This window comes from Beta vulgaris, chromosome 1 (assembly GCF_026745355.1).
Source record: "Beta vulgaris subsp. vulgaris cultivar EL10 chromosome 1, EL10.2, whole genome shotgun sequence".
NCBI classification, from domain to species: domain Eukaryota; kingdom Viridiplantae; phylum Streptophyta; class Magnoliopsida; order Caryophyllales; family Amaranthaceae; genus Beta; species Beta vulgaris.
In genome coordinates, this window is record NC_079202.1 from 51,472,758 (window position 1) to 51,497,165 (window position 24,408).

Sequence of the window (24,408 nt, forward strand, 5' to 3'; positions counted from 1 at the left end):
TGTACAAAGATTTTAACAAGAGTGTCCGGTAACATATTTAAATAGTGCATATATGTGATACAAATTTGTAGATTCTCAGGAAGATATGAGCTGAAAAAAATACTATATACTCCTCATACTTAGTATTTTCAATCGTAATGGCTCGAAAAAGGTTATTGTCTCTATCTCGACTTAATCACAACAAACAAAAAGTAGAAAATGACAAAATTACATGTATAACTGTCATTTTTCTCTGAGGATGTCCACAAGAAAACAAACTCATCAATCAAGCAAAAAAACCAATACCAGCATCGCGTTTCTAACTTATTAGTACATAAATTTGACTATTACTATCCTTAACTATCCATTGTTGCGGTCATAGATAAAATTATACTACTTGAGAAATCCAACTACATTACAAGGTGGTCTATTAGACTATTATTTTGAAACAATTTCAAATATAATTACAGCCTTTAATTTATTAGACTTCTTTGATTTTGATTTTTATCCCAAAGATATTAATCTTGAAACTTTTCTATTCTAATCGAGTATAAGAAGTGCATTGTGATTAGGAGTGTACTTGCCATTGCCACACACTTTTGCTAAAAGCTTAGAATTTCCCTCACGTCAACTAATTTATACTCTCTTATTCCTATTTGTCCTATAATTAATAACAACATTAAGCAACTTTAACTATATTCCTATTCCAAATTGTAATCAGATTAACCAGGTGATCTAGAGTTCGAATCCTAATCGTAGCAATTAACAAACCAGCCTATAAATATACAGAGGCCTCCCCTCTATAATCCACATTCATATCATTAATTAACATCAAACACCAAGCATTTAACATTCTCTTTGTTTAAGCCCTCCTACTCATATACATTATACACTACATCAATCATCATCATGGCTAAGAGATGCAACATCCTCGTTCTTCTTCTTCTATGCCTTTATCTTCTTCCTGTTGTTGTTTCTGCTTCAGTTAATATCAATATTCCAGATTCTGAAAAACTGTCCTTTGATCAAATCTATCAGTTTGGTGACTCCTTAAGCGATACCGGCAACCTTGTTCTTGAAAATCCATTAGGAGCACACAATTTTGCCAACTTTCCTTATGGTGTTACAATCCATAATCCTACTGGTCGTTGCTCTGATGGTCTTCTTATCATCGATTATTTCGCTAAATACTTCCATCTCCCACTCCTTAGTCCCTTCCTTGATAAACAGGCCAGCTTCACACATGGTCTTAACTTTGCTGTGGCTGGCTCCACTGCTCTAGACACCGCTACTCTAGCATCTCTAAACGTACTTTCACCTGTTACCAATTCTTCTTTATCTGTTCAGCTTAACTGGTTTAAGTCTCATCTTGAATCAACCTGTGGTAGTCCTTCAGAATGCGAAAACAAACTCCGAAGATCAGTGTTCTTCATAGAGACAGGAGGTAATGATTACAATTATGCGTTACTTCAAAGGAAGACTATTGAAGAGGTGAAAGATATGGTGCATCAAGTGGTTGGAACTATTAAAGAAGCTGTCAGAAAAGTTATCAGTCTTGGTGCAACTCGAGTTGTTGTACCTGGTAACTTTCCTATTGGTTGTTTACCCATCTATCTTGCTTCATTCGAAACAAAGGACACGAATCAATACGATGATTTGAAGTGTTTGAAGGGATTGAACGAATTCGCCAAGTTTCATAATGATGTCCTGAAACAAGCTCTTAGGGAGATTCGAGCAGAGTATGCTGGCAAGAATGTTGCAGTGGTTTATGCAGACTATTATTCAGGTTTAAGGCGAATTCTTTATAATGCAGATGCGTTCGGATTCAAGAAAGATGAGATACACAAAGCATGCTGTGGATCTGGTAACAATGCGTATAATTTTGATTTGATGAAGATGTGTGGAAACAAAGGAGTTCCAGTTTGTCCAAACCCATCTCGACTCGTCAGCTGGGATGGAATCCATTTGACTCAAAGGGCTTACATGCGCATGGCTCAAGGCTTGTTTCAGCAAATTATTCCACAACTCTTACAAGTTGTTTGATAGCTCTTTGAAATTTTATTTGATAGCTTAGAATACATAGTTCTATTAGCAAATACTTAGCAATATAGTGTTTGTAGGAGGGTTCTAATTCTTTTTTTTTCAATCCAAGTATATGTTGTTTTAGATTATTTCAATTGTGCAAGAAATTACAGTTCAGTCATATATTGTGAGTAAAACTTTCTATCTTCAAAAAAATATAGTGTTTGGACTTTTGTCTATGAAGTGAAATAATTTCTTATCATGATGCACGGACACTCTCTACGGGTCAACGTGTCGCGTTTCGACACTTTAAACATTTTCGACACTTCAGGATATTTTCAGACACTCTGAATTTTCTTTTGAAGATAAATAGTGAATTGAAACGAGACCGACATAGTTTTTTGTTATTAGAAGAAATGTTTTCCCTCTCAACCTTACTTTTTCCTTTCAATATCTGTAAATCTCTTAAAATATAGCCTAATCTACTATCAAAACTGCAAAATATCGTGTTCTCTAACGTTTCCCTGGTGTTTTTTCACTTTTAGAATTTGCGTTTTCCCGTGTCTATGTGTCTCATGTCTGTGTCAGTGTATGTCCTCCTATTTTTGAAAAACTTCTGCTAGTATGAACTCCTATTTCTTCAAAAGATACTTAACAGACATCTTGAGATCTACTAATAGTAAAGTCAATAACTAAGATGGCTAAACAAACATCAACAAAGGAAACGAGTCTCTCTATTTTTCTTCCTTACCTAAATGCTCCCTAAACAGTTCATGGTCCTTGTACACATCAAACTAAAAATTGAAAAGAATAAAAATGAACTATATATTCAATATTTGGCACTATGGTATTTTGGTTCTTGACTTCATGTAACAAATAACAACATAGATATGCTAACTAATACTTGAACCTAATGATTAAATTCACTAAAGCTAAAATTATGTTTGAGAGTCAAGCAGAAGTGAACCATCTTTAAGATATGACTTTTATAATAAATAAAAAAAAGTATGAGTCTTATTAGGAAATCATGCAAGGTAATCATGTACTTAATTTTAGTCTAATTAAAACGGTCATTATATATTAAGTATTAGCTAAAATATCTGTGAATATTGAAGAAACACTTTTGAAAAATATTATTTATATCAGTAACCTTACAGAAATATTTGTTATGAATAAGGGTATCTCAGAAAATTCTTAAATAGGAGTTTTTAAGTTGGTAAAGAGGTGATTACTAATTAGAATTATTAGAATAGACAATCTAATTCTATGTTAAAATTAGATAAACCCAAGCCTACATTCTCCTAGCAGGCTCGTTCCATCTCGCTCTAACCCAATATTATCCCTAAACATCTTGCGTTAACCTAGTCGTCCTTTATCTTCTCCTTCCTTTATCTCCCTTTGAATCTCGGTCTACAACAGACAAATTTTTAAAAATAACTCGGTAGATTTATCAAATGGATTAAACTAGTCACTAAATAGATTAAATTAGTCACTAAATAAATTAAATAATGTGAATGTTGAATGCGTTAAACCGGTCACTAAATAAATTAAATTAAATCACTAAATTAAGAAAAGGTGGTCTATTCTCTTATTGACTTTGGGGCCAGATTGTTGCCTAATTTTAGACTTAAAATAAGCGGTCTTGTACAAGACAACGGTTCGCTCTAAGCCTCTAACAGTCTCTGTGTAATGAAGAATAAAGATCCCATAATACAATTAACTCGGGTTGATAATGAGTCTGACAAGCTCGCGAACAGTTCAGGCTCGGTTAAAGCTCAGTCAAAGCTCCGCCCATTGTGACTCGGCTCGAGACTTAAAACATAAGCAAAGCTCAACTCGAAAATCTCGTGAACAGCTCGATTATTATTTATACTAAAAAAATATTTTATATTAGAAAATATTTTATATAAAAAAATTATTTTATATTAAAAAAAATATTTATATATATTAAAAATTATATTAAGCACCCATAATCGAACCCGAATCTAAAAACGATCTCGAACCTGATCTCGAGCAGCAAAAACTAATCACGAGCTCGAGCCGAACTCGACTCCCCCAAGCTCGTCATGCTCACGAGCCGAGCCCATAAAAAATTAAATGAGCTCGCGCCGAGCCCAATACTATCGGACTCGGCTCGTTTTAATAATCACTCCTACAAGTAACTACCTCAAAAATCAGGCAAAAAAAGAGAAATTATGACAAGAATCTTACAACCCAAGGGGGCCAACTCAACAGCTCTATTTTGTGCCAAAGTTTTCCAACACCTCCGACCCTCCCCTATATATAATTAAATCCCCCCTTCCTTTTTCCTCCTTCCCACTCTCAGTCTCTCTCATCTTCACACACATTAACAATCTTGTAGGATTTAGGAATTTAGGGTTTTCACAATTTCCCCCAATGAAGAAGATTTCCAACAAGTTCTCCGCCGTTGATTCTCCTAATCCACCCATCTCGTCCCGTCGATGCCTATTAGGGTATTAAGTATGTCTTCTCTGATTTTTCTCTCTCCTCTATTTTTTTTTTTAATTTCAACGGTCCAATACCATGTCGTTTATAGCACAAAAAGCCATGATTTTTGATGCTATTATTGGTACGATACCTACATCAAACTTTTTCTTTATCAAATTTCGCATGTTGATAGCAATCTGTTGATCTTATTTTTGATGATTAAAAGGTGCCGTTTTTGCGATTGCATATATTATTTTCAATTTTAAATCAATAATTTACGTTTGTTTTGATTAATTATTGTAGCCAATGATGAAATAACTAAAAACAAATGTTGGAATTACCGTCTGAGATTTACATTGATGTTAGACTATCTTTCTGAGGCTGTTTTACATTAATACATTAATTTTTACTTGAATAAGTGGTTTTTCATCAATTTGTTTTTTTAATTTCTGATTTTATGTCATAATAATGAGTACAAGTTGTAGAAAAATGGTCCATGATGATAAAATTGAAGGCTTGTTTCTCAAAACATTCGCAGTGGCCGTCTAAGAGCTTTCGTCTGCGCAGACTTGAGAGCTAATGTTGTTTTTATCCTTCCTTGGATGTCTGAGACCTCTTTTTATGACTTGTATCTTGTTCAAGATCATAAAATTTTGAAATCATGATTTTTTTTTAAAAAAATCTATGGCTTTTGAAAGTAGTATATTGTTTAAGAACTGATGGTGAAATGAAACGATTACTCTTATGATCATTTGCACTTGATTATTCGATGTTGCTTGATGGTGAGATATTAAGATTATATGCACTTTGATCATATATAATGCAAAATTGTCTTGCATTCATGATCAAAGAGTTACCACGAAACTGATCATGAATTACGATTTGCAAAGTATGAAATCAATCACAATTTACTTGATGATGATTGAGGTCTTTTAAGTTTAAGACTCTTTTGTTTTATCACCGAGGCTTTTTGGTGTCCCAACAGATTGTTATGTGGTAATTGGTGGTTTTATTATATAATTGAATTACATTATTTTTATATTATACTTGAATATTATGGTTTTTAATAACTGGTTGTTGGTAAAACTATTATCCTTACGATCATTTACACTTGATCGTTCGATGTTGCCTTATACTGGGATGTGTAAGATTATGTGCGCTTTGATCATTTATAATGCACATACACTGTTACATTCATGATCAAAGAGTCACTATAGATAGATCGTGGATGATAAAGTAATAAATCCTTTACAATTTACTTGATGATAATGGAGGATAATACCCTTTTGTTTCATTACCGAGACTTTTTGGTGTCCTAACATTTTCTGGTGGTAATTGGTGGTTTTTTTATATATTATAGTTACATAATTTGTATACTATGCTGGAATATTATGGTTCTTATTAAGTGGTTATAGTTGGTAAAACTGTTATCATTATGATCATTTGCACTTGATGGTTAGATGTTGCGGTATGGTGGGAAGTGTAAGACTATCTGCATTTTGATCATTTATAATGCAGAAAGTAATCATGATTAAAAAATCACCAAAAAGTAATCATGGATGATAAAATAACAAATCAATCACAATTTACTTGATGATGATTGATGTAAGACCCTTTTGTTTCATTACCCAAGTTTTTTGATGCCGAACCTTTCTCAAATTCTAAGAAATTGATCACATTTTACTTGATGACAATTGTGGGAAAGATTCTTTTGTTGTATTACCCAAGCTTTTTGGTATTGCAAATTTTTCTAGTGGTAATTGGTGGTGTTATTATATATATTTAAGTTACTTAATTTGTATGTTATGCTTGAATATTATGGGTTTTAGTAACTGGTTGGAATTGTTGAAACAATTACTCTTATGATTATTTCCACTTGATCATACAATGTTGCCGGATTTTGGGATATGTATCAATGTAACACTGTTTGAGATCATTTATAATGCATTAACACTTGTCTTGCATTCATGATCAAAGATTTACCAAAAATAGATCGCGTGGATGATAAAGTAACAAATCCTTCACGATTTACCTGATGATGATGGAGGATAAGACCCTTTTGTTTCATTACCCAAGTTCTTTGGTGTCTTAACATCTTCTAGTGGTAATTGGTTGTTTTATTATATATTTGAGTTACATAATTTGTATGCTATGCTTGAATATTATGGTTGTCAATAACTGGTTGTAGTTGGTAAAACTATTACTCTTATGATCATTTGCGTTTGATGGTTGGAACTTAGATATTGTGGTATGGTGGGAATTGTAAGATTATATTCATGATCAAAAAGTCACCAAGAATTAATCATACATGATAAAATAACAGATCAATCACAATTTACTTGATGATGATTGAGGTAAGACCCTTTTGTTTCACTACCCAAGCTTTTTGATGTTGAACCCTTTTGATCACATTTTACTTGATGATAACTATGGGAAAGATTCATTTGTTCTATTACCCAAGCTTTTTGGTATTGCAAATCTTTTTGGTTGTTATTGGTGGTGTTATTTATATATATTTGAGTTACATAATTGGTATGCTATGCTTGAATATTATAGTTTCTAATAACTGGTTACTCTTATGATTATTTGCACTTGATTGTTTGATGTTGCCGGAATGTGGGATATATAACTATGTAAACTGTCTGCACTTTGATCATTTATAATGCACAAACATTGTCTTGGAAAAATTGGTGATGGATGATAAAACCATTTTGTTCACTACCCAGTCTTTTTGAATATGTCCCAACATTTTCTGGTTGTAGTTGGTGGTTATATTATATATTTGAGTCACATAATTTGTATATTATGGTTTTTAATAACTGGCTGTAGTTGGTAAAATTATTACTCGTATGATCATTTGCACTTGATGGTTAGATGTTGCGTATGGTGGAAAGTGTAAGATTATCTGCACTTTGATCATTTATAATGCACAAACAGTCTTGCCATGATTAAAGAGTCACCAAAAATTAATGAGGTATGATAAAGTAACAAATCAATCACAGTTTACTTGATGAGGATTAAGGTAAGACCTTTTTGTTTCATTACCCAAGCTTTTTGATGTTTAACTTCTCTTAAAATTGTAAGAAATTAATCACATTTTACTTGATGATTTTTTTTTTTTTTTTTGATCCATATGAGCCACGAAGGCGGTACAAAGTACAAAGAAGGGGAGGGGGATTCGAACCTGTGACCTATCGTTCACAGCACCTCAATCTTAACCACTAGGCCAAGACATCCTTGGTACATTTTACTTGATGATAGTTGTGGGAAAGATTCTTTTGCTCTATTACCCAAGCTTTTTGGTATTGGTGGTAATTGGCACTGTTATTATATATATTTGAGTTACATAAATGTTATGCTATGCTTGAATATTATGGTTTTTATTAACTGGTGGGAATTGGTGAAAGAATTACTTGTAGGAAAAATTCACAGGAATAATCCCAACTATTGAACATCTTTCATAATTAATCCCAACTATGGGTTATTCCTGTATAATCCAATTTATAACCTCATTAATCCAAAAATACTCCCCACTAACCAGGAACTTGTTTATCCGGTAAACTTCTCCTTCCCTCCAAAACTAGGAAGAGAGTTAATGAAGGGAGTTAATAGCGTGTCTTTTTCACAACCACCATGAAAGTTCTGCAAATCTTCTTCTTCTTCAACACAGCAAGGTGAATTTTGAATTTCGCAAATCTTCTTCTTCTGCAAAATCTACTGAAGGTTCTACCATTGTAGGTAAGTAAAGTGTTGAATTTTGAATTTCGCCATTAATGTCAATTTTTTTTCTTCATAAAGTTTTGAACTTTGATCAATTTCGTGCATGTAAACTCTCTGAATTTTGTTGTTTTTAATTGTTAAATTTGGTGTGTTGTTTAATTTATAGGTTTAGTTGATTCCTATGGATACAATTGTTTGTATAAGAATGTGGCATGGTGGTCAGTTTAAGAAGAATAAATACGGAAACCTAGATTTTTGTGGAGGGGATGCCAGGACTTTTCAGGTGGATGCAGATGAACTCTGTTGGTTTTATTTAGAGGAATTGGCTAACAAGTGTGGCAAATACTCTAGCATTTCTGAGATATATTATTTGACCCCCCATTGTAAGTCATTTGAGCAGGGTTTGAAAAGGGTGTACAATGACTCAGAGGTTAGGATAATGACAAAACTTGTGCTTAAAAATAGGTTTATTGATTGCTATGTAGTTCATGGGGTAGACACAGCAGAGGTAGTTCTTGAAATTGAAGGAGGAGAGACACAAAGCCAAACTAAGGTCTCAAATGTAAGTGAAGGAGGGAGTATTAGACCCAAAAAACTTACCCCTATTAGAGGAGGGAAGAAGGGGCATAAAAGTCCAGTGGTCCCAGAAACCCAAAAAGCTACCCCACTACCAGAACCAGTCAGCAACTCAGGGGGAACCCTTCACTTTACCCAAGCAGAATCTACAGCTACACAACAAAATGAGCCTGAGCTCACTCATGTTGACTCACCTACCCTAGATAACACTTTCACAGAAACTATATTAAATGCTAGTAATCAATCTGAAACTGAACAAAGACAACAACCAGAAGCTGAAGGTAGCCATCAGCCTCTTAGTGAACTAATCCAACAACCTGAAACTCAACAAAGCCAAATAAATCAGTACACTGAAAATCTTGAAGAAGGGTATGAGACTGATTATGATGAGCATCCAGATGATTCTGAATTTATCCCTGATGATGTGGACACATCTGATGTTGAGACAGAACTAGAAGAGGAAGATTTTGAGGGATTAAGTGATGAAGGTGAGGAAGATATTGCTGGTGAAGGTGAGGAATATGTTGAGGGATTAGAGGTAGGATCTGATGGAGGGACTAATGATGAGGAATGGAGGGTGGCCAAGGATAGCCTCAGGAGTTGGAACAGTAGGATAGTTGGGATTGCAAGAGATCTACAAAAGGAGGCTGCATCAGGTAAGCTTACTGGACAGCAGAAGCAGCAAAGGGGTGAGCCAAGTGGAGTTGAAGAAACCAACAATGAATTCCTTAGTGAATATGAAGACACTGATGAAGAGGCAAATACACCAGGTTCAAGTGATGAGGACAACATAAGTAGCAGAAAAAGGAGGGCTAGGGTTCAAGTTGTGGATGATAACACTGACTTCAACACTTTGCAGTGGAAGGTTGGCATTAGGTTTCAAAATAGAGATAAGTTCAGGGATGCCATTGTGAGGTTTGCAGTTGCACAAGGAAGAAACTTGTTTATTGCAGTGAGTGACAAAAAAAGAGGACAGAGGCTAGGAGCAAAGTGTGGCAAAGGTTGTCCTTTTAGGATCTATGCAAGTTGGGACAACAGTAAAGCATGCTTTGTAGTTAAGTCAGTGAAATCTGAGCATACTTGTAATAGAACCATGGAAGCAAATAGGCAATTGAAAGCTTCTTGGGTGGCAGAGCAGTTTCTTGAAGTGTTTAAGAGCAGACCCCATTGGCCTGCAAAGGATATAATTGAAACAGTAAGAAGGGCTTACAAGATTCTTGTGAAGAAGAATTGGGCCTACAAAGTGAAGTATTTAGCTCACAAAAAGCTTCATGGCAGCATGAAAGATCACTATAACAAACTGGGAAGGTACTTAGAAGCACTGAAACAAGCTTCACCTAACAGTTGCTTTAAGTTGGAAACTGATCCAACTAGGGGAGTTAATCCTCCTGTATTTCAAAGATTTTTTGTATGTTTTGAAGGTGTAAAAGATGGTTGGCTTGCTGGGTGTAGAAAGGTATTGTGTGTAGATGGTTGCTTCTTGAAAACCTTCTTAGGAGGCATGTTACTATCTGCAGTAGGTCGTGATGCTAATGACCAAATGTATCCTCTAGCCTGGGCAGTTTGTGAAGGGGAAAATAATGATAGTTGGCAATGGTTCATCACTGAGCTAAAAAAGTGATTGGAAGCATTGATGGTGAAGGCATTACAATAATTTCTGATGAACATCAGGTAAGCACTTTGCCATTAATTTGTACTTATACATACATTTAACATATCCTAAACATGCTATGAATACTAAAACAAGCTCTTTGGTGGCAGGGAATACTCAATGCAGTGCATAGTGTCCTACCTAAAGCAGAACATAGGCACTGTGCACGCCATATCTTTGCACTATGGCACAAGAATTACAAAGGTGAGGAGTTCAAGTTTATGTTTTGGAAAGCTGTTTGGGCCTACAATGAGGTAGATTACCAGGATGCACTGGAGGAGATGGGGAAAGTAAGTCCAAGTGCAGTTGAAGCTTTCAAAGGGTATGATCCAAGGTGCTTTTGTAGAGCATTTACAAATACAGTGACCAAGTGTGATGTTGTTGTGAGCAATATGGCAGAAACCTTTAATGGTTATATACTTGGTGCAAGGACAAAACACTTGATATTCATGCTTGAAGACATCAGGACAACACTAATGCAAAGACTAATAGCTAAGAGAGAAGAGTTGGAGAAGTACAAAGGGAGTATTTGCCCTAGAATTCAAGCAAAACTGGAAAAAGAGAAGGATTGGGCAGCTTCTTGTAATGTGATGCCTTCTAGCAAAATGGTATTTCAGGTGTCCCATAGGTTAACACTCTGACAGTTGATCTAACAAGGAGAGTGTGTACATGTAGAAAATGGGAATTAACTGGAATTCCATGCTGCCATGCTGTGGCTTGCATCTTTTTTTTGCACCAAGAAGCTGAGAGTTATGTGCATGAATGGTACAAGAAGGAAACACACTTGCTTTCATATTCATCTGCCATTCCCCCATGTGTTGGGGAAAGGCACTGGCCAAGAGTTGAATTGCTAATTGATCCACCTCCAATTAAGGTTGGTCCAGGTAGACCAAGGAAGAACAGAAGAAAGGATCCACATGAAGATCCAAAGAAACCTGGAAAGTTAACCAAGCATGGGACTCAGATGACTTGTAGCTTGTGCCAATCAACACAACACAACAAAAGAAGGTGCCCTGAAAAAGGTAAAGAAGTCCAACCACAACCCAAAAAGGGCAGAGGCAGGCCAAGGAAAGTTGGAATGGATCAATGGATGGCACTCAGGCTATGAGCTTTGACCACCACAATCTCTCAGCACAACCCACACTCACTGGCAAAGGAGGAAGAGTTTTGTACAGAGGAAGAGGCAGCAGGGGTGCTAGCACTAGTAGGGGTGCATCCATAAGCAGAGTTGCTAGCAACAACATAGGAGGTGGCAGGGGAGCTAGCACAAGCAGAGGTGGGAGGGGCACATCTACTAGAGGCAGGAGAGGTGCATCAACCACCACAAGGAGAGGTGGGAGGGGTTCATCAAACACCAACAATAGGGTTAGTACTAAGCAAGCTTCACCTATTAACAGCAGCAAAGCCTTTTTTTCATAGTTTCTAACCTTCTGTGTTATTGTTTTGCAGTTGGCAAATTTAATTGGAGTGACTACTAGCACTGCTGCATGTGATATGAACATCACCCACCCAAATTGATCAGTTCAGAAGAAGAATTTGAATAGTGTAATGTGTAGTTAGTTGCTTTTTTCAGCATAATTTAGTTCTAGTTATGAACTTGGATATTTTGAAGCTGTTTGTTTTGAAGCAATGTAATGAAGGTTGTATTGGACCAAAATTATCATATTATATCATTATGCCATTGTTTCAGGCAATAACAGTTACATAGTAGCTCTAAAGTACTGTCTTCATGTGGTAATACATGAACTAATTGACATTAATTAAAATCCTTTCAAATACAGCACAAGAGCAAATAAAACCCAAGAAAAAAACTAGTGCAGTCATTGCATGCTTTTCCCTCTTTGTAGTGTTTGAAACAACCATCTTCATCTCAGTTAGGGCATCCTCCAGTTGTTCTTTCTTCTTCTTCAGCCTCTGCACTTTTCCTTCTAAAACCTTTCTCATTCAGTAATTCGTCAATCAACATTTCTTTCTCTCTACTATGGTCTTCAACATCTCCAATTTGGTTTTCATCTACCCATAAGAAAAAGCCACAATCTGATTTCTGCAACATATATAAATCATAATAAAAAAAAAATCAAATCTTGCAAAAAAACAAACTTCGAATTAGAGTTGTACTTACAGGCCATAAAGCACATCCATAGAACTTTCTTCCATAATTCAGACCCCTTGTTTTCGTTGTCCTCAATTTGGGGGGAGTATTGTGATAACAAAGTGTTACCCTCTCAGCAGACCTCCAAGAAGATGATCCAGAAGAAGCAGATTTCATGGCAACTTTTTGGGGAGAGGAGATTTTTCGTTAAAATGCAAGCTTCTTGGTGAGAATTCCCATTTTCTACAAGAAGCTGAGATTAAATAGATTTGAGAAGAAGAAGTAAGTCATGTGAGGCTCACATGACTAGGTAACCGGTTAATATAGGTTGCAGTAGGTGATTGGAGTATTTTTGGATTAATGAGGTTATAAATTGGATTATACAGGAATAACCCATAGTTGGGATTAATTATGGAAGATGTTCAATAGTTGGGATTATTCCTGTGAATTTTTCCTTACTTGTATGATTATTTGCACTTGATCATTCGATGTTGCTGGATTGTGGGATATCTAATTATGTAAGATTGTCTCCACTTTCATCATTTAAATACACATTGTCTTGCAAAAATTGGTGATGGATGATAAAGAAAAAATCAAGCACATTTACATGATGATGATTGAGGGTTAATTGGTGCAGATAAGACCATTTTGTTTCATTACCCAGACTTTTTGGTGTCCCAACATTTTCTAGTGTTAATTGGTGGTTTTATTATATATTTGAGTTACATACTTTATACCATGCTTGAATATTATGGTTTTTAATAACTTGTTGTAGTTGATAAATTTATTACTCTTATGATCATTGCACTTGATCGTTTGATGTTGCTTGATGGCGGGATGTGTAAGATTATTTGCACTTAACATTTTCTAGTGTTAATTGGTGGTTTTATTATATATTTGAGTTACATACTTTATACCATGCTTGAATATTATGGTTTTTAATAACTTCTTGTAGTTGATAAATTTATTACTCTTATGATCATTGCACTTGATCGTTTGATGTTGCTTGATGGCGGGATGTGTAAAATTATTTGCACTTTGATCGATTATAATACACATACACTGTGTTGCATTCATGATCGAAAGAGTCACCAAAAATTGGTGTGGGATGATAAAGATTAAAATCAATCACAATTTACTTGATGATGATTGTGGATAAAACTCTTTTGTTTCATTACCCAAGCTTCTTGGTGTTGAACCTTTCTCAAATTGTAAGAAATTTATCACAATTAACTAGATGATGATTGCGGGGAAGAATCTTGTGTTTCATCACCTAAGCTTTCTGTTGCAAAATTTTCTAATTGTAATTGGTGGTATTATTATATATCTAAACTTAATGCTTGAACATTATATTTTCATTATGAAAGTAATTTGGACAAATATATGGACAATAACTCGTCGAAATTGGTGAAATAATTAAGTTTATGATTATCTGCATTTGATCGTTCGATGTTGTCGGGTTGTGGGATATGTAAGATCATCTGTACTTTTATCATTTATAACGCATAAACATTGTTTTGTGTTCATGATCAGAGATTCACTAGATCATGGATAATAAAGGAAGTATCAATCACATTTTACTTGATGGCGATTGAAGATAAGACCCTTTTGTTTCAACGTTCATTACCCAGGCTTCTTGGTGTTGAACCTTTCTCAAATTGATCATTATTTACTTGATGTTTTTTTTTGAGGTGAAAAAATAGGATCATATATTAATTGGAAATAATCGGAAAATCCGATACAATCAAATTGGAGATCCATATATGATCATCATCATGCCAAACCTCATCACAGTAACTAGAAATAGCCCACTTTGCCATACACTGAGCTATTTCATTTACTTGATGTTAATTGTGGGTTTGATAACCCAAGTTTTGTGGTGTTGCAAAATTTGCTGGTGGTAAATGGTGTGTTAGTATATAGTAGTATTTGAGATTTATAATCTGTATACTATGCGTGAGTATTATGTTTTGTATTGTGAAAGTAGTTTGGACAAATTATATGGACTATTTGGTCCGAGTTGGTAGATTAATGATTCTTTTATGATCATTTTAACTTGCCGGATTGAGGGATAAGGGATATGTAAGATTATATGCACTGTCCTGCATTCATGATCATATAGCATCACCAAAAATAGATCATGGATGATATAAAGTATGAAATCAATTGATGATGATTGAGGATAAGACCTTTTTATTTCATTACCCAAACTTTTTGGTGTTGTACTTTTTTTCAAATTGTAAGAAATCGATAACAATTTACTTGATGTTGATTGTGGGGTAGACACTTTTGGTGTTGCAAAATCTTCTGTTGATAGTTGGTGGTGTTATTGTGTATTTTTTTTTTTTTAATAATTGGTGATATTATATACTTCATCCGTTTCTTTTTACTTACAACAGTTTAACTTTTACACTATTCACCAACTCTACTTAGTTTATGCTTGGTGATTTATAGTTAAGTAAAAACATATTCATGTGGGATCTTGTTAGATTCGTCTGAATGTATATTTTCCGAATATATACTTTTTATAATTTTTATTTATCGCTAATTAAACTTATTAATGGTTGAAATTATGTATTGGCAAGCGTGAAAGTCAAACTGTTGCAACTAAAAAGAAACAGAGGAAGTAGTAAGCTAACCTCCATAGGCTCTAGTATTTTTCATTTGGTTTTAGAAGACATTTTAGCTTTAATTAATTTGTCTTTGTGTGTTGTGTGGTCTTTTGTTAAGAGGTTGGGAAATAGAGTCGCTCATGAGCTTGCCCACTTCCACCCTATGGAGGTTGGTGAACGTTTTTGGGAGGAAGATTTTCCTAACTCGGTTGTGAAATTTGCTTTGGATGATTTAATATAATTGTTCCCTTTGGTGGGTTCCTTTCAAAAAAAAAAAAAAGAAGAAAGGAACCTTCCAACCTCAAGGTTATGGTTTGATCCCCTCTAAGATTCCCCTTACCATCCCCCGCTCTAAAAGTGTCTACCCGCAAAGTCATGTCGAGTTAACCTGCGAAAGAATCCGGTTTGGTAGAGCCTTCATGTTACCATGGGGTTCCCAATGGGGGTCCCATAAAAAATTGGTGTTATTAGAGCAACTCCAATGGTATAGCAAAATGGTAGTTGGCTTAAAGTGTCATATAGATTTTTCTAGTAACTCAAATTTAAGCCAAAACTCCCACAATGGTTAGCCAATATACTTGTTGCTTATCTAGGTCCTACTTGAAGTAAGATAGTTTTTTTAGAGAAGAATATAGAAATTGTTAACCAAAATTCCCACATGGGCCTACATCTTTAGCTCAAGCAAATTGGCTTAGTTAATCTAGATTGACTAGCAAATGAAAGTTCAGCTACTCACTTTAATGCTTGGGCAAATTGTTTAACTTTTTTTTTATTTGCTAGTAAGTCCCTAATGCTCACTATTGGAGTTGCTCTTATATATTTGAGTTACATAATTTGTATAATATGCTTGAATTTTTTTTTGAGTTACGAAATTACTTTCGACAATTTTATGGACAATAACTAGTTGGAATTAGTGGAACAATTACTCTTATGATCATCTGCACTTGATCATTCAATGTTGCCGAATTGTGGGATATGTAAGATTGTTTGTACTTTGATCATTCATAATGCACAAATATTGTCTTGCATTTTATTGTAAGAGAGACCAAAAATTGATCATGGTGATAAAGTAAGAAATCAATCACAATTGGTGATTGAAGACAATACCCATTTGTCTCATTACATTACCAAGCTTTTTGGTGTTGAACCTTTCTTAAATGGCGACAAATTGAGCACAATTTACTTAATGGTCTGGTGATTTTGGGGAAGACTCTTTTGTATCATTACCCAAGTTTTTTTGGTGAGTAAAACTTTCTGTTAGTTTAGTATAAACTATGAACTACCGTTGTTCCTTCAAAAAATATATTGTGTTTGATTTTTTGTCTATGAAGTAAATCAATTTCTTATCAATAATTACCTATGTACTCCTATTCTTTGAAAAACTTCTGCTAGTATGAACTCCTATTTCTTCAAAAGATACTTAACAAACATCTTGAAATCTACTTTTTTTTTTTTTTTTGGTACATATATATTGAAAGTTAGGACACCCTTCTCTCAAGGAATACTCCTAACGAATTCAGAATAACTAATTTATTTAACAAAGGTTCCGTAGAAGCATCCACGTCTACCGAAGCAGCAGAACTATTGTGACCTTTTTTTGATAGAAGATTTGCTACCCGATTAGCTTCCCGAAAAATATGCTTGATGGTGTAGAATCTAAACTGTCGAAGCAAATTTTGAATGTCATCAATTAGGGTTTGGATAGTCCAGGGGCAATTGTAATGCCCTTGCAACACTCTTATAACTACTTGATGATCTTGAATATGGTGCTGAATGCCAAGTATCAATCCATTTCTTAATCCCCGGGCTTCAGCAACGAGAGCTGAGATTTGACCAAATCGATAACATCTTGAAATCTACTTAATCGTAAAGTCAATAACTAAGATGGCTAAACAAACATCAACAAAGGAAACGAGTCTCTATTTTTCTTCCTTACCTAAATGCTCCCTAAACAGTTCATGGTCCTTGTACACATCAAACTAAAAATTGAAAAGAATAAAAATGAACTACATATTCAATATTTGGCACTATGTTATTTTTGTTTCTTGACTTCATGTAACAAATAACAACATATATATGCTAACTAATACTTGAACCTAATGATTAAATTCACTAAAGCTAAAATTATGTTTGAGAGTCAAGCAAAAGTGAACCATTTTTAAGATATGACTTTTATAATAAATAAAAAAAGTATGAGTCTTATTAGGAAATCATGCAAGGTAATCATGTACTTAAATTTAGTCTAATTAAAACGGTCATTATATATTAAGTATTAGCTAAAATAATATATGTGAATGTTGAAGAAACGCTTTAAAAAATATTATTTACACTACTAACCTTACAGAGATATTTGTTATGAATAAGGGTATATCAGAAAATTCCTAAATAAGAGCTTTTTTTAAGTTGGTAAAGAGATGAACTTTAACTAGAATTATTAGAATAGGCAGTCTAATTCTATGTTAAAATTAGACAAACTCAAGCCTACATTCTCCTAACAATGCAAGCTCGTTCCATCTCGCTCTAACCCAATATTGTCCCTAAACATCTTGCGCTAACCTAGTTGTCTCTTATCTTCTCCTTCCTTTATTTCCCTTTGAATCTCGATCTATAATAGACAATTTTTTTAAAATAACTCGGTAGTTTTACCAAATGAATTACACTCGTTACTAAATAGATTAAATTAGTCACTAAATAAATTAAAGAATGTGATTGCTGAATGCGTTAAATCGGTCACAAAATAAGTTTAAACTAAATCGCTAAATTCAGAAAGGTGGAATATTCTCTTATTGACTTTGAGCCTAGGTTGTTGCCTAATTTTAGACTAAAAATAGATGGTCTTTTACAAGATCAACGGTTTACTCTAAGCCTCTAGTAAAGAATGAAGATCCCAAAATACAAGTAACTAAGGGTGATAACGAGCCTGACAAGCTCGCGAACCGTTCGGGCTCGGCTCGATCAAAGCTTGGCTCAAGACTTAAACGAGCTGAGCTAAGCTAAGCAAAGCTCGGCTCGAAAAGCTCGATTTATTTTGTACTAAAAAATATTTTATATTAAAAAATTATTTTATATTAAAAATTATATAAAAAATGTCGATAATCGAGCTCGACCCCATAATCGAACCCGAGTTTGACCCAAGCCTGAAAACGAGCTCGAGCAGCAAAAAATAATCATGAGCTCGACTCCAGGCTCGTCGAGCTCACGAGCCTAGCTGAGTCAAGCCGAGCCCAGTGCTATTTGGACTCAGGTCGTTCGATAAGCACCCCTATAAGGATTAAAATAATAGTGGATCATATCCAAAAATAGAAATGTAAAGAGTATTAGATGAAAAAGAAAAGTGTAAAGAATATTCTAGGACGGAGGGAGTAATTTTTTGGAAATTTCAATTATGAAGTGGAAGGTGCAAACTTCTCGAAGAAGACTATGGAATGGAAGTGTTGGAAGGTAGTCGTTCCGCAATTGTTCAAAGCCATCATCTTACCTTTTTAATCTTCTAGAATTTTTCAAGGCAATTAAATCAAGGAAAATTGGAATTTAATAATCCAACCTTTAACTGATCTTCTTAAAACAGTCCCACTTATAAGTTATTTTTGACTAACCCAACCTTTTGATGGTATCTTCTCAAAATGGTCCCAAGTGACTTGCAACCTAAACTTCAGGTAATTTTTTTTGCCTCCTCCTACTCATTTCTCTCTCCAATCTCCTTTCACTCTCCTCTCTACTCGCCGGGCGCTCTCAACTCGCCGGGAAACTCCTCTCGACATCTTCATCGTCCTCAACACTCCTTTCTCTCTCCTTCTCAAGATTCGTCCTTCTTCGTCGGTCGTTCAATCAGTGGCAATCGTCGGCCGTTCTTCTTCAACGGTCGTTCATCACTGTCGAAATTCTCTTTCCCAAACAAGTCGCGCGGTAACTTTATCTCTCGCCTTTTACTTTCGCCGTCATTGAGGATAAAAAACGAGTGACTAAGGGGTTAGTTCCGGTGGAGGCGCGTCGGCACAAGTGGGTCGAGAACATGGATGTGCGTGAGACAAAGGAAGTGCGGGGTCGGAAAGGTGGCTGAGAAGGTGGAGGTCCGTAGGGTGTTCGGTGGTTGTATGGGTAGCATCGCTGCGGTGGTGAAGTGGTGGTTCAGTGGTTGTCTGGGTAGCGCTGCGGTGGTGAAGTGGTGGTGGGGTGGGGCTGCAGGGGCTTGGGGTGATGGTGGGGTTGTAGCAGGTTGGGGGTGAGAATGGGGATGGGGTGGGGCTGCCAAAAATCAGGGTGGGGTGGGTTGTTGCGGGCTGGGGTGGGGCTGCAGGGGATTGGGGCGATGGTGGGGTGTGGTGTGGTGGGGTGGGGTGGGGTGGACTTGGGGTGGGGGTAAAGGACTGGCGTAGGATGGTGCTATTGGTGGCTAAGTGGTGGTGGTTGTGAAGGAAAAGAGGTAGAGGAGGGAGAAAATAGGCTGACCAATGATAGTGTGACGCGTGTCACATCTGACTTGTTATACCGGTCACAACAAGTCATGGACCATTGTGAGAAGATAACCCCAAAAGGTTGGATTATTCAAAAATAACTTATAAGTGGGACTGTTTTAAGAGGATCGGTTAAAGGTTGGATTATTAAATTCCAATCTTCCTTAAATCAATGGACCATATGAATTTACAATAATAATTGGTAAAATTTAAGCAATTATAAATTTATAGTGGTCACAATTTAGTTAACCACTGAAAACCTTCTTGGATCTAAAGTAAAAAATAGATCACAATTTGCAAACTTTGTTTATCGTGATTGGAAGACCTATTTCCATTGCTCATACATTTGTTTTGGTTATAATCATGATTCATGACTTAAATATACCATAAAATCAGCGGTATTTTCACCTGATACCCTCGAGTTTTCAAAAAATTCACTAGGTACCCCCCATATTGATAAAATTCACAAAGTACTCCTCAGTTTTATGTAACAAACCTCTAATTAACCCATAATTAACCCTAATTAACCCATAATTCACAAAGTACTCCTCAGTTTTATGTAACAAACCTCTAATTAACCCATAATTAACCCTAATTAACTTAATTAACCTCACTCTTAATTAACTAATCCTAAATTCTAACCCTAGCCCTTACCTCCCTTCCCCCACCTCCCAAGCATCGACACTTCCCCAACAACCCCACCACCCCAACACCCCCCAGCACCCCCCCCCACACCCAACACCACCACAACAACCAATCCTCTACTACGTCCAGCCCGCGTGAACCACCACTGCCGCCCATACCCCTCGCCACCACCTCCCATCCTCTTCTTCCTCTTCTCTATTGCTCGTCTCCTCTCCTTTGTTACTCGTCTGGGCAGCTGCCTAGCGTCACCCGCCCGCCGCACCGCCACCCTAACACCCAGCCACGTTAGAGCTGCCGCTGCCACACTACCTAAGCACCACGACCAAGCCGAAACCACCTCCTCTAACCCCCATCGATTTTCATCCCTTATCTCTCTCTCTTCTCTTCATCCTCTTCACTCTTCATCAGCTTCTCCTTGATTTTCATCTCCTCAATTTTGCTCGAATTTGTGCTCAAAATCTTTTCGATTCTAAGGATGCAAATCTAAAACTTTGCAATCTGGAATGGGTAGGTTAGGGAGGGGATGAAAATCGACGAGGTTTATGCGGAGTTTTGGCGAATGATAGGCTGTCGTACACCCGTCAAAAATAATTCCTGCAAAACCTTCTAACAATGTAGTAGGGTCGAATCCACAGAGAGATGGTCGTTTTATCTAATTTATAAGGTATAGAGAAACTAAACAAGATCACAGATATTTGAATTAAAGTTCTAAACTAATCAAAATACGAAAATCAAACTAAAAAGATCTAGGGCAATGGTTCACCATATTTATAACTATAATCTATCAAAATATCATCAATGGTTCAATGAATCAGATATCTAGAGCACAGGTTAATCATTGGTCAGGCACTAACGCTCTCAAATCAACATATGCTAGTACGGTCGCTCAACATAATCAGATTTGCTAATTGTAGGTAAGCCTCTAAAGAGTACTATCTTTCGATCTATGACTCGATATTAGCAATATTTAATCAGACAATTGATCAGATTGCAAGATTAACAATAAAACACTAATCAATTAGAGAAATCAATAACTAATCAAACCACAAATAAATATCAATCAAATCATAGCATATAAACATGGATTCCCAAAACCCTAGATATAAAAACTCTCTATCATGAAATAAATAATGAAATCTAAAACTATAAAAGAAAACATAATCAAAGAAATCAATGAAAGAAACTAAAAAAAATCATGAATTAATGAAGGAGATGAAAACTAGGGTTTACAACTAAAAACTAGAGAGAAAGAGAGGAGAGAAAAACTAAAACCTAGAAAAATAATAAAATCACGTGAGAGGAGGGGGAGAGAGAAAGAATGAAAACCTATCTAAATAATATTCACCTAATATGACTAGGAAAGTAATTTACAAGATAAGGAAAGTCTTAAATAAATCATTAATAGGCGGATTAGTGATCCGTGCGTTCGCGTGGCAGATTCCAGCAGAAACAGTGCAATCTTCCGAAAGGCATAACTCCTTGACTAGAAGTCTCCTCGGGGCGTGCCACCTATCGTTGGAAAGATCTTCAAGTCTAGTTTCTAAATCTGCTGGAATTACTCGATTTTAAGAATCACATCAAAAGTTATGATCAGAAGTGTAGACGTGACTCTTTTGTCACATTTCTTCTAATGATTTTCCGCTTCGTTTTTGCTCAAACTCGTACTATGACATATCCATACGAACCTTATTCATTGTAGCTTATTTCCACGTGCTCCTAATCCTTAAGTTTAGCTAATCATACTCCAAATACGTCCTCAATGCCTGAAATTCATCAAAAACAAAAAAACATACCGAATAGGAGTAGAAAAGCATAACTTAAGAATATGATGCAATAATGAACCTAAATATGAAACTAAATGCTCTAAAATGCAACCTAAATGAACCTAAAAACTATATATAAATATGATTTATCAGCGGGGTGGTAGGAGGAGGGAGGAGGGGGTTTCGGCGGGATGGGGCGGAGGGGAGACTACAGGGGTGGGGAAGGGGTGTTAGGGTTAGGGTTAGTTAGGTTTAATTAGGGGTTAATTAGAGGTTAATTACAGTTAAGATTAACGGCGATTAACCTGTTAGTCATTAAAGGTATTTGGGTGTATTTACATAAAACTGAGGGATACCTGGTGAATTTTGAAAACATGAGGGGTACGTGGTGAATTTTTTGAAAACTCGGGGATATTAGGTTAAAAAATCGCAAAATCAATAAAAATAGACAAATTTGAAAAGAACCAAGTGACCAACGATGAAGTTACTAGTCAACATCGCTTTTTTTTTTGGGTGTGCTAAATATAGCAAAAAAAAAAGGATAAATATAACATTTTATATTTTATAAAATTTAATCATGGTTAATTTTACCTTTTTTATAGTAAAAAAATATGAGATGCTTTTATCACTTCTTATTAATTTGTTGTACCTAACTACCCATTATAGTATAATAGTAGTACTTACTACTTAACATCCAACTGATCATAGCGGAGTACAATATTAAACTGTTATATTTTTTTTTTCTTTTTCCCATTACAATTAAAATAGTAACAACAGATTGGTTAGTAGTCAATTGTGTAATTTCAAATTTATTGTCACACTATTCAAAAGTATAGTAGGATGTCATCTTTTTCGAATTGAGGATCACTTGTCCTACATGATTCTCTTACGATGGAGTCATTCTCAAGGGTCATCTGTCATAGATGACCCCCCTACAGTGGCGGATCTAGAAATTCAGACATGGGGGTACGGAACAATGAGCAATTAGATTCATAAAATATATCATTTGTCCGTCCCTAATCTTTGGCTATATTTTATTTTTTGGAGTCAAATTTCGCCAACTTTAACCTAAAAATACCATTAATATATAAGAAAAAAATATCATATGATATAAATGCTCCAATACAAGATGTGGATAAAGGTAATGAATTTGAATTCCGAGGAAAATATGAAAGATAAATTATTGTAGAAGAATTTTTTAAAAATTTGTTGTTGATATAAGTCACATAATCATGTTAATGAATTAAGGTAAAAAATGGTTATTAGAAGATAAAATGATGACTTAATATGAACATAGAAGTGAGATAAAAAAAATACAAAAAAATCCAACAATTTTAATATAAGTTAGCGACTTTCTATGATTCATATTGGTGTATGTATTAATAAGAATTGCATATTTAACTTCTACATAAGTTATTCCTTTTATTTAGGAGGGCCTAAAAGAGTAAGAGGGAAAAAAAATGTTGCTAAAGAACATTTGAGAAAAAAGAAAGAGTAAGAAAAAGAAAGAAAGATTGAAAGGTAGATTACATGAATCGAACATGCAACCTCATACTTTTTTATCAATTTTCTCTCCCTTACCACTGAAACAAACACTAGTTTTGATAAAAGTCTGCATGTGTAAACTATATATATGCTTTTCTAATTAATGGGGGTACAGTTGTACCCACTGTACCCCCTGTGTATCCGCCTATGCCCCCCTATGACGGGTTATTGATCATAGATGACCCTGTGCAGAGCGGCCTTTTGTCATGGATAATCCCTTATCATTTTAGTCTTTTACTTTCTTTTTTTTTTATTGTATTTAGCCTTTTTTTAATATATATAATAAAACGGATTAAAAGACTAACCCCTTTTGAAATTTAACCCCGGCAAAAACAATACTACCCCAACCCTGCCTACCCCAACAACGCGAGCAACTCCTTACTCCACCCTAACAGTCGTCCAACACAAATGACCCCCCATCCCAATCCTCGCCGGAAGCATAGACCACCCAGATCAGTTTCTTGAACTAACATTCAAATTACCTTATTGTATGAATCATACGAATTATGAATATTGAATTGATGTTGTGTCATGTGTGAGAGTTTTGATGATTTGGAGTTGTGATGAAGGTTCTTGTATATTAAAAGTCTCATGATTTTAAATATGAGTGAGTTATATTTTTCCCTCTAACACAAACTAGTTATATCGAGGGGTTGATTTAGAGGGGTCGTGGGTCGTGACTCGTGAGGGTACCAAAATACTACCTCTGTTTTTATTTAGTTGCAACAATTTCTACTTTTAGGTGTTTTTTATTAGTTGCAACATTTTCCTTTTTAGGAAAGCTTTTGGGATAATTTGACTATATTATCCTTACTTCACCTACTCTCTCCCCATTTAATTACAATACTAGTAGCAGGAGTAAGTGAGTCAATTATATTCTCTTTTCTCATTTCTTAAAGTT

At 35.3% G+C, this 24,408-nt stretch overlaps 3 protein-coding genes and 3 non-coding genes across 8 annotated transcripts; 5 read left to right on the top strand and 1 right to left on the bottom strand.

Moving 5' to 3' along the window:
• The first annotated feature begins 888 nt into the window (after window positions 1-888).
• LOC104905582 (GDSL esterase/lipase At5g03980) lies at window positions 889-2,168 on the top strand. Its single transcript, XM_010694170.3, has one exon. It carries the CDS (start codon window positions 889-891, stop codon window positions 2,020-2,022), a length of 1,134 nt encoding a protein of 377 aa, XP_010692472.2. The 3' UTR covers window positions 2,023-2,168.
• A 2,090-nt stretch (window positions 2,169-4,258) lies between these two features.
• Window positions 4,259-12,095, top strand: LOC104889330 (uncharacterized). Of its 3 annotated transcripts, none has more exons than XM_048641167.2 (4): window positions 4,260-8,187; window positions 8,336-10,416; window positions 10,507-11,761; window positions 11,846-12,095. In XM_048641167.2, exon 2 carries the CDS (start codon window positions 8,351-8,353, stop codon window positions 10,364-10,366), a length of 2,016 nt encoding a protein of 671 aa, XP_048497124.2. In that variant the 5' UTR covers window positions 4,260-8,187; window positions 8,336-8,350; the 3' UTR covers window positions 10,367-10,416; window positions 10,507-11,761; window positions 11,846-12,095. The 3 variants fall into 3 exon arrangements, with proteins under 3 accessions (XP_057250268.1, XP_048497124.2, XP_048497127.2); XM_048641170.2 differs by having other exon boundaries at window positions 4,260-4,482; window positions 7,991-10,416; XM_057394285.1 differs by having other exon boundaries at window positions 4,259-10,416; window positions 10,523-11,761.
• On the top strand, window positions 4,535-4,698 carry LOC125494573 (small nucleolar RNA snoR2/U65). The gene has a single exon (XR_007270812.1). It is a non-coding gene; the product is annotated as a small nucleolar RNA snoR2/U65 (small nucleolar RNA).
• LOC125494559 (small nucleolar RNA snoR77Y) lies at window positions 4,750-4,836 on the top strand. Its single transcript, XR_007270806.1, has one exon. It is a non-coding gene; the product is annotated as a small nucleolar RNA snoR77Y (small nucleolar RNA).
• Window positions 4,941-5,063, top strand: LOC125494524 (small nucleolar RNA SNORD14). The gene has a single exon (XR_007270771.1). It is a non-coding gene; the product is annotated as a small nucleolar RNA SNORD14 (small nucleolar RNA).
• A 100-nt stretch (window positions 12,096-12,195) lies between the features above and the next one.
• Window positions 12,196-12,727, bottom strand: LOC130591265 (uncharacterized). Its single transcript, XM_057394287.1, has 2 exons — window positions 12,519-12,727; window positions 12,196-12,440 (listed from the first exon to the last, which is right to left on the bottom strand). The coding sequence occupies exons 1-2, from the start codon at window positions 12,663-12,665 to the stop codon at window positions 12,267-12,269; spliced, it is 321 nt and encodes a 106-aa protein (XP_057250270.1). The 5' UTR covers window positions 12,666-12,727; the 3' UTR covers window positions 12,196-12,266.
• Between the last annotated feature and the right edge of the window lie 11,681 nt (window positions 12,728-24,408).

Bases quoted from the DNA above. Each gene is read 5' to 3' on its own strand.
- LOC104905582 (XM_010694170.3), top strand. From the start codon at position 889: ATGGCTAAGAGATGCAACATCCTCGTTCTTCTTCTTCTATGCCTTTAT.
- LOC104889330 (XM_057394285.1), top strand. From the start codon at position 8,351: ATGGATACAATTGTTTGTATAAGAATGTGGCATGGTGGTCAGTTTAAG.
- LOC130591265 (XM_057394287.1), bottom strand. From the start codon at position 12,665: ATGAAATCTGCTTCTTCTGGATCATCTTCTTGGAGGTCTGCTGAGAGG. The intron at 12,441-12,518 runs GTAAGTACAACT...TATATGTTGCAG, and splicing joins ATGGATGTGCTTTATGGCCT to AAATCAGATTGTGGCTTTTT.